The 9555-nt window shown below is 60.9% G+C and overlaps 2 protein-coding genes across 3 annotated transcripts in view; one reads left to right on the top strand and one right to left on the bottom strand.

Annotated features, from left to right (window-relative positions):
- DOT1L (DOT1-like histone H3K79 methyltransferase) overlaps positions 1–5053 on the top strand; it is a 65558-nt gene extending 60505 nt beyond the window's left edge. For both annotated transcript variants that reach the window (XM_012729473.1, XM_012729474.1), the window contains 3 exons: positions 434–498; positions 860–1804; positions 4704–5053. In XM_012729473.1, the coding sequence (XP_012584927.1) occupies positions 434–498; positions 860–1804; positions 4704–4711 (1018 nt within the window). In that variant the 3' untranslated portion in view covers positions 4712–5053. The remainder of the gene's footprint in view (positions 1–433; positions 499–859; positions 1805–4703) is intronic.
- A 6-nt stretch (positions 5054–5059) lies between these two features.
- PLEKHJ1 (pleckstrin homology domain containing, family J member 1) overlaps positions 5060–9555 on the bottom strand; it is a 5111-nt gene continuing 615 nt past the window's right edge. Inside the window, exons 2-7 of the mRNA XM_004689380.2 lie at positions 9435–9508; positions 9265–9331; positions 8480–8570; positions 8340–8403; positions 7385–8267; positions 5060–5512 (exon numbers count right to left, since the gene is read on the bottom strand). Of these exons, the coding sequence (XP_004689437.1) occupies positions 8202–8267; positions 8340–8403; positions 8480–8570; positions 9265–9331; positions 9435–9508 (362 nt within the window). The 3' untranslated portion in view covers positions 5060–5512; positions 7385–8201. The remainder of the gene's footprint in view (positions 5513–7384; positions 8268–8339; positions 8404–8479; positions 8571–9264; positions 9332–9434; positions 9509–9555) is intronic.

Here is a 9555-nt window from a genome sequence, read left to right as displayed (position 1 = left end):
TGGGGATGAGCGGAGGGTGGGGATGAGCGGAGGGTGGGGATGAGCCGGGAGGATGGGGATGAGCCAGAGGGTGGGGATGAGCGGAGGGTGGGGATGAGCCAGAGGGTGGGGATGAGCCAGAGGGTGGGGATGAGCGGAGGATGGGGATGAGCGGAGGATGGGGATGAGCGGAGGATGGGGATGAGCGGAGGATGGGGATGAGCGTGTGTGCTCTGCATCCTGGCGTGGCTTGCTGCGCCTCTTCCCGGCCTGCTCTCCCCCTGCAACCCTCTCCCCGTCCCTGCCCTCCCCCTCCCTGGGCTCCTCCTCCACAGAGGGCGCCTTCTGTGGGAAGCAGTGTCCACCACTTCCCAGGCCCTTGCAGTTCCTTGTTAGTATTCACACAGCAGTTTGTGTGCATGTGAGTATTAACCTTTTTTTTTTTTCTTGATAGAATTGAGAGAAAAATTGCAACAATCTCCTTAGAAAGTAAATCTCCTCCAAAAACTTTAGAAAATGGTAAGTGCCATGTTCCTTGTCACTTCTCTCCCCGGGGTGGGGTGGGGTGGCCTGATCCCCAACCTGGGAGTAAATAAGGCTGGACTTCCAGAATGGTCTCCTGTGATGGTGCTACCTGGGCCACGCTGCCCATTCTGCCCTCACAGGCCTCCCTGGGGAAGACATGGGGCTGCAATGTGCCACGTGCCTTCCCCTGCACTTCACTGACGCTGGATAGCTCTTGTTTCCCAAAGAACCACATGTGGGCAGGCCTGATCCTGCCCTATGGGGGTCTCAATTAGCTCCACCCCAGACCTCCTCAGGGACCCTACTGCTGTTGCTCAGACCTTCCTGGGCCCCAGCTTCTGCCTTTCTTCCTCAGGTGGCAGCGTCGCGGGCAGGAAGCTGCTGCCTGCCAGTGAACCCGTCAACAGCAGCAAGTGGAAGTCCACCTTCTCGCCCATCTCTGACATTGGACTGGCCAAGGCTGCAGACAGCCCACTGCAAGCTGGCTCCACACTGAGCCAGGGCTCCCTGTTTGCTTTCCGGCCCACCCTGGAGGAACCCAGCTCGACTGACACCAAGCTCGCCAGTCACCCCAGGAAAAGCTTTTCTGGCCCCCTGTCGGCTGGTGGGCTCAGCCCAAGCAACAACCCTCCCAACGGTTTTGCCTTCAGTGGGGGCCTGGCCGCTGACCTCAGTTTACACAGCTTCAACGATGGTGCTTCTCTCTCCCACAAGGGCCCCGAGGCAGCCAGCCTGAGTGCCCCTCTGAGCTTCCCCACCCCTCGCGGCAAGGAGGGCAGCACCTCGGAGTCCGGCCCCTTCCTGAACAAGAGGCAGCTGGATGGACTGGGGGTCCCGAAAGGCGAGGGGGTCAAGGGCAAGGAAGCGGCTGAGGCGGGCCTGCCGCCGTGCGGGCCCCCGGAGAAGGCCCCTCTGGCGCACGGTGTCAAGGCTGGCCGGGGCCGGGACCGAGAACCTGAGTTCAAGAGTGGGCACAACCTTTTCATCTCTGCAGCTGCCGTGCCCCCTGGGGGCCTCCTCAGCGGCCCTGGTCTCACCACGGTGGCATCCTCGGTGGGCACCGCGGCGCCCTCTGCCCAGACACATCGCTCCTTCCTGGGCACCTTTGCCCCCAGCCCGCAGTTCACTCTGGGCCCCATGTCCCTGCAGGCCAACCTGGGCTCATCAGTGCTACAGTCCTTGTTCAGCTCCGTGCCGGCCGCGGCTGGCCTGGTGCACGTCTCATCCGCTGCAACCAGACTGACCAACTCGCACGCCATGGGCAGCTTCTCCTCCGGGGTGGCCGGTGGCGCAGTTGGAGGTAGGCAGGGGCGAGTCTCTTACGTGACTCGCAGGTCTCCGGTCCCCGAGGCCTGTGCTGGGGTCTGGGGCGTGGCGCCACGAGCCACAGCCGCCCTCCTGGACGCCGGGTTAATCACGACTGCCTTTCAGGTTCCCTTTTGGAGCCCCACAGGCCAGGCTGTGCTCACACGTCCTGTGTCCACTTTGCACCCACCTTGTTCCTCTTCACAAGGCGCAGTCGTAGCTCGTGTGGCAGAGAGCTCGTGCTTGGGTCACCTTTGGGAGCTCTCTGGTTGTGATGGTGTCTGTCTCACCCTCAGAAGAGCCCACCCTGACCATGGCCTGCCTTCCTCCCGTGGAGGTCACCTGTCGGAGACCAGCCGTGGGCTCCTGGGCAGGCTGTGGGGCTGAGCCGGGGGAGCGAGGGGCTCAGACGCCCACTACAAGTGCCGGCTCTGGTAGCACGGGGCAGAGTCCCGGGCCAGCCTGGCCGGGCGCTGCAGGGTCCCTGACCTCTGCAGCCAGCAGCTGGCTGGACGTGGGCAGTGAGGGCCATGCTGGCAGCCAGGAGCCTGGCAGGCGTGCCTCGGGTGGGGGTTGTGGCGCCGGAGCCATCCCACAGGTGAGTGTTAACCTGGCTGCCTGAGCTCCCGCTGCTTGCTGCTTTGTTCTCGCACCTGCCACGCACGCGGAGCTTCGGCTGCTGTCTGCTTCCCCCGTGTGTGAGTGTGCGCGTGCTTCTTGTCACTTGCTGGAGAATGCCCACCTGTTGAAGCTGAGTTTTTCTCTCCTGTTTGCAGGTGTCTTTAACCACGCGGTGCCTGCCGCCTCCTCTCATCTGTTTGGAGCCAGTCTCGGCAGCGGGGCTGCATGTCGCAGCGCCACGCTGAGCTTAACCCCGCTGCAGGCGGTGGCCGGCACCCCCGCCTCTTCCTTTCAGGGCCCGTCCTCTGCAGAGACGAGGCCGCCCCCCCCCCCGCCTGCTCAGCACCTGGCCCGACACCCTCCGGGGCAGCCCCCCCTCCACGCACCCCCCCCTCCTAACGCTGCCTTGCCTCCTCCCCCCGCGCTGCTCGCGTCTAACTCTGAGCCCGTGCTTCTGCAGAGCCTAGCGTCCATCCCGGCTAACAAAACTTTCTTACCCCCCTCTTCTGCCGCCTCTCTCCAGCCTGCTAACGCCTCTTTGTCCATCAAGCTCGCCTCCCTCCCGCACAAGGTGTCCCACCCTTCCTTCACGGTGCACCACCAACCACTGCCCGGGCTAACCCTGGCGCAGGCTGCGCCCGTGATCCCGCAGGCCAGCTCCACGGGGCCATCCGCTGTGTGGGTTTCCCTTGGCATGCCGCCTCCGTATGCCACGCGCCTTGCGGGGGTTAAGCCACGATAAAGACCTTGCTTAGCTAGCAGTTCGTATTCTGTAAGGTAAGGCTAGAGGCGAACCAGGGGTCCCTGCAAGAACTGAACTGCCTTCCTTTGCAGAGGACAGATGGGCACAGGACTCCTCGAGGGCAGGGGTCAAGCATATGGGGTAGGAGGATGGCAGAGGCAGCTGGCACTGAGATGTAGAGTGAACAAGCACAAGGCGGCGGGGAGCCCTGGACTGCCGTGGGCAGGGCTGCTGCCATGCACCCGCAGTGTCCTGAGAGGGCGGCCAGCCTCCTGCTGCCTGGACCTCACACCATGTCTCCAGGGACATGCACACCTGCTCTGTGGGTGCTGCTGGCCACCTTAAGCACCAGGGACAGACCAGGAGATGCTGTTGAGGCCAGCTTGTGGCCACCCTCTGGCTGTGTCCATGGTGGTGGTGACCTGGACACCTGGCGTGGAGCCATCTGGGACAGCCTGTGTTGTGGTTAGTCTGCTCAGGTGTTTCTCAGTCTCTGGTCAAATGCACCTCCACGGTTGTAGATTATTTTCTATTGGCTAAGGCGCTGGGTTCACTGTCCATCTTTGGGTTCCTTAGCTAGAGGTCCCACCTGCCAGCCCCAACCCACACACACCAGGAGCTGACTGCAGAGCAAGGGGCTGCCTGACCGACAGGTGCTTGCTTCGTCGTCATGGCCTCAGGTCAGCTCCTCTGGCCTGCAAGGAATGGAGTACTCCATCCAGTCTCCCTGAGAAACGTACACACAGCTCATAGCTGCTGCCATCACTGCCAGTGAAGAGCAGTGGAGGTGCTCACTTGTGGGAACAGTCCACGGAAGTGACCGTGAAGCCTTCAGGGAGGGCCTGTCTCAGGGAGGGCCTGTCTGCACCTCCCCTGGCCAGAGACTGCCTCAGAGGGCCAGCGTTGCCTTTCCTCAGCCCGGGGTGGGGCTGGCAAGTAGGCACTACCTGCCTACTCTACCCTTCCAATACGGTACCCCAGAGGCAAAGAGCCTTCCTGGGCATGCCCATGGCCCACAAGGCAAGGACCCGAAGGCCAGAAGGTGGGCCTGTGCTAATGGACACGAGCCAGGTGTGGGGTCACCCTGCTCTGTTGACCATCTGCCGGGTATTGTGGCATAAGAAAGATGGGAGGCTGCTTGAGCTCAAACAGCCTCCTGTTGGGTGCTGTTGCGAGCCAGCCATGCTGGTGGAAGTGTCCACAGTGGACACCCTTCTGTCCTGTCTGGGCCCACCAAGGAAGCTAGGTTGCTGTTGGACAGCACTGGCCCGTCCACCATGAGCAGTTCTGGCAGGTGGTGACTTGAGAGCCAAGGTCCTGTCCCTCACGCCAGCCAGGGCCGCTGGGTTGGGCTTCCTGCTCTGGCTGGGCTCGGAATACACCAGGTCGGCCAGGAGAGGGTCCTTTGACCGTTTCGTCTGTGTCTCCGGCGTGTCTGTAGAGCACTTTGTTCCCTGGCCTGGGGAAATGTTGGGTGTCTCCAAGTGAAACCCTGACACTTGCTGTCTCCCCTCCTGCACTGTCTCCGCAGGTAACTAGGACTTCTACCTCAACCACGAGACCTATGCAAGGATGGGGCTCGCCGCTGGACGGGGACAGACAGGACAGAAGACGAGGTTCTACTGTGAATCAGCGCTGGCAGACCTGCGGTGCTGGGGCTCGGCTCCAGCTCCTGCTGTCGATAGTTTTAGATAAAGTATTTATCGTTTTTAAAAAAGTATAAACAACTTGACTTATTTTATTCCACTGAAGTTGTAAAAGGCAACTATTGAGAAATGTACATACCTATATCTGAGAGGATCTATATACAGATGTCTATGGGAAGGACTGGCCCGCGAGACGCCGACGCTGGTCCTGGTGCTATCTGGCCGCCCGCCTGCCCGCCCGCCCGCCCGCCTCCACGTCCTCCTGGTGCTGACTCCCCAGGTGACCAACGCCAAATCCCGTCCTCGGCAGCGCCTGCCCTGCTTACCCCGTCGCTCCTCCTACACCAAAGGCTCCCTGCTCCAGGTGGGGGGCAGTCTGCTGTCTCGCGAAGGGGTACTCCCCCAAGAAGGCCCTCCCCTCACTGAGACCGGGGCCCAGGACCGGGTCTTTGGCCTCGGAGCTGACGGGCGGGTGGGAGCGGGGGACAGTCAGCCTTCCAGTCCATGGGGCAGGGCCGCAGGTGTGTTCCAAGGGGGACCGTTCCCAGTGGTGCTTGTGGAAGACGTGGCTGGCCGTGTATAAGTGCATTTACTTTGTGCGTCCGCTCGTGAGGGCCTCCTTCCGAGCCCGCGTGGCATGTCCGGTGATGGGGCAGGTCAGCCTGGTGCCTGGTGTGTCTGTACAGAAGTCATGCTGAGGGCGACAGTATTTTATAGAGATGTGATGAAAATTTATAAATTTCATAGACTTGACTTCATTTATTTTTAGATGGTATAATGCACAGTAAACTAAAAAAAAAGGAAGAAAAAAGTAAAGGGGGACCTTTTTATTTATTTAATGCACAGTGGCAGTGGCTCAGGCCAGCCGCAGCCCCCACCCCAGCGGGTGATGTCTGCAGGCAGCCCCGCATGCAGAGACCCAGTGCACTGGCAGTGGGGGCTGGCGGCCAGGGCTCGACTTGCAGTGCTGTTCCAGATGCTTCTAGAGGTGACTAGCAGGGTTCTCGGGGCCCTTTGGGGCGGCCATCTGGGATGGCTCCTGGGCTCCAAGTTTTCAAGGACATGTCCAGAAGCCCTCAGCCCCCCGAAACAGGCCCTTGTTGGCTAGGTACCAGCCCCAAGGTGGCAGGGTGCAGCTGGAGCCCCACTCTTAGGTGCTGGCCCCCTTGGCACCACCAAGGAGCACTCGAAGTGTGAAGCTGGTCTACACGGCCCCACCCCAAGCGATGCCGGTGCTCTTGCCAGGCCCCTGCCTTCCCACCACTGCAGAGCAGGCCTCCCCTGGCTGGGATCAGTAGGTTTGCTGGCACGCTAATTCCCTTTGGGCAAGAGGCTTTCCCTGTGATGGCATGCTGTGCCCCAACCAGAGCAATACTGGAGGCTGAAGATGGTGCTTAGGACGAGTTTCTAGACCTGGCCCGTCCTCTTGTAAGCAGCTGCCCTGCTCCCTTCTGTCCTGGGCGGTGCTGTTGGCAGCGCCAAGGTGCTGTGCCCACCCTATGAACCTTGTGCCCTTCCCCAGCCCTTGGGCCCCTCTTTGGCACCGGAAGCCAGGGCTCTAGAAAGCTACAGGGCTCACTGTAGAGAAGTTAGGAGTTGTCCCTGATCTAGAACAAAGCAGCCCTTTATACAACATTGTATCACGTCTGGTTGCCCCCCAAGGGATGAGGCAGGGGTGACAGGGTGATCGCGTGGGGCTTCTACTGACTGTGCCATAACTATCCCCACACGACTGTCTGCACGTGTGCCTGAGCCTTGGGACTCGGGACAGCGCTTCATTCGGGCTGTGCCCAACTACAAGCTGAGCTGGGTCCGCAGCTGTCAGCATCGGGGCGTCCTGTGGCGCGGGGTCTGGGAGCAGTATGGGTCACACTGGAGTGGACCCTCTAGTCCTCTGGGGGCCCTAGGCCTGACCAGCATAGTAAGCTAAGGCCTGTTGTCAGTCCATCTGTGGGAGGGATGGTAAGGTGCCCGCTCCCTCTGGCAGCTGCAGGTGGTGCTGTTGGCCGTGGGCATTTCAGGGAAGTCTAGCAGGCCTGGGATTACTTTGCTCAGGAAAACTGTGACAACAAAGTGGCCCACTGGGAGGTGGGCTTGAGGGCCCTCCTGGCCAGGAGGGGTCAGCCTTCCTTCTAAGTTAGGAATCGTGACTTATTGAGACACCCTCGCCTTTACCTCTCTGCGCTGCCCATCATAGGCGTGTCCACTTCTCACCTTCCTCCCTACCACCCGTCCGTGTCCCGCGCCCCCCCTCCAACTCCCCCCCCCCACCGTGTCCGTTCACTCAAGCTTGGCCTGTTTCTCTTATCTCCACCGTGATGTAACCTGAGGCTTGGCTGTCTGTGTGGTAAACGTTCAGCTCAGCTGAGGGCACTGGCATGCCCATCTCTAGGCTGCTGGCATGACCCTCACTCCCAAAGGGTATCCCACTGCATTCTGCATTTCCACCTTTAGACTCTGTAATAAAATGTTTTCACTTGAACCTTGTCTGGACATGGTATTTCCTTAATGAGGGGCCCTCTCAGCAGGGTCTTGAGAGGCCCACGGAGCACTAGGTTGCACTCACCATCCCCTGGGTGGGGGGCCGGCAGTCACTCAGGCGGTAGCTGTGAACACGGAGCCCCAGGCCCTCTGCCAGAGCTGGACCAGGTGAGAACCCCAGAAGGGCCAACTGAGCTGCGCTGTTCCAATTCTGTCTTCCACTCAGGGAGGCCCAAAAGCGAAGGTGGGTCCATGAGGTCATCTTGGGAGCTGGCCACACTGGTCACAGCCACACTGGCCTTCAAGGCCTGGGTCCTACGCCCCGGGGCTTTCTGGCTTACAGCCCTCAGCCCTGCCCCTGCTCCTCTGCTGGTGGCCCAGCCCCTTCTACCCAGGTACTGACCCTGGAGAGAAACTTTGTCCCGTCACCCTCACTGCCCCCTGGGGCCTGCAAAGGACGACACCTGTCCTTCCTGCATCCAGTGTACCATTCCATGTGGAAAAGAGGTACCTTTATTTGAACAGAGTAAGAAGCCAGCCCAAAGCACCTGGCCAGGACCTGCCCATCAGCAGAGTTCACAGTGGCCTGACGAGAGAGGCCCCCACTTTCACAGCATCGTTTAGCTTCATACATTCAGTCTGTGCACTGCCCAGGGCGGGCCCTGGGTGGGCTGCCCGAGGGCGTGGGTGCTTGTCCCCCTGGCAGCAGCACATGGCCAGTGAGGCCAGTCCAGTGGGCCCCCCTATCAGGGCAGGGATGCTTGCTGGGTACTTCACCCAGTCCTGAGCTTTTGGCTTTAGTCTTTTAAGTCAAAACAACTGCAAATCCAAGCTTGACCAGAAAAAACCCAGGGCCTGGCAGGAACGGGCCAGGCTGGTTCCAGCCCCTGGAAGAAAAGGACTCAGGCTTTCAACCCATTCAGCTGGAACCTGGCCTCTTCAGATATGCCGAACTGCTCCAGGGGGTCCTGTGTGGGTAGACAGAGGGTGAGCCCCAGCCCCAGAGGCCCACACCACCCCCTCTCGGTACCCATGTGCACCTTGCCGGTCATCTTCTGGATCTCACTCCTGTAGAAGATGAGGCTCCTCCGCATGAACTCATAGCTGGGGACAAGAGCAACCTTTGGTCACAGACCCTGCTCTATCCCTACTCACAGCCCCAAGGGTCACCCTGGCCCACCTGGCTTGCCGCAGGGCCCCTATCCACTCCTGACATTGCTCCTCATTGCAGCATTCAAAGTGGTACTTCCTGTCAGGGTCCTCCATGAAGCCTGAAGAAGGAGTGTCCATTGGTCCCCATGCTCCCATCCCACAAGCCACAGGTCTGTTTCCTGTGGCCAGTGTCTGTAACAGTCCCTTCCTGCAACCTTCCAGGCTGTGTGCTTAACTCTGACCCCAAAGGATATGTTTACAATGTAGAAACTTGATTTCAAAAAAAAGCAAAAATAACATGTTAAAGTGCTAACCCCTGAGACCTGGGCATGTGACGCTATCTGCTATTCCCAAACAGGTTCACTGCAGGTGTAATTAAAGGGCGGGCACCCTGGCTCAGGGAGGCCCCACTCCAGGACCTGTAACCTCACAAAAAGGCCAGGTTTGGACACACAGAGAACAGCAGAGGCAAAGATTAGGCAGTGTTTCCACAGCCTACGACTGCCGGTGAGCCCCAGAAGCTGGGATTCTCCTTTGGCAGGAACCAGCCTTGCTGGCACCTGGCTCTCGGACTCCAGACTGGCAGAGGGTAACCTTAAACCCCTCCCCCGCAGTCCTTTCAGAGTCGGGGGCGGGGGAGGGGGGCACAGACGCAGGGAGCGAGGCACCCTGAAACTGCTCGCCCGACAAGGAAAGGCCTGGGGCGCCTGGGTGGTGGCTAGTAAGCGGCCCGGGGCGCGGACGGCGGGCCCCCGGGTGTCCGAGCCGCGCCCGAGGGGGTTGCCTGCCGGCCGGGGAGGGTTCCGCACTCACTGATGGAGAAGCCGCGGGGCTCTTCCTGGCTGACTCTGCAGTGCTCCAGCAGCAAGGCTCCGACGGGCTGGGGGCACACGGGGTCGCGTGGGGAAGCGTGGGAGCGGGCCAGGCCCTCCCGGGGGGCGGCCTGCGCGGCGAGCCCGGCCCCGCCCGCTCCGCCGCCCTACCTCGGCCTCGTCGGTCCGGAAGTAGAAGAGGAAATTGACCACCAACTTCACCAGCCGCCGCTTCACCACTGCGGGCACAGTGCGGGCTCGCGCGGGCTCGGCGGGCTCGGCGGCGGCCCCC

Source organism: Condylura cristata, unplaced genomic scaffold (genome assembly GCF_000260355.1).
Source record: "Condylura cristata isolate star-nosed mole 26May11 unplaced genomic scaffold, ConCri1.0 scaffold00025, whole genome shotgun sequence".
Taxonomy (NCBI): domain Eukaryota; kingdom Metazoa; phylum Chordata; class Mammalia; order Eulipotyphla; family Talpidae; genus Condylura; species Condylura cristata.
Note: the sequence above shows the minus strand (reverse complement) of the source record. Positions and strands in the feature narration are given on the sequence as shown.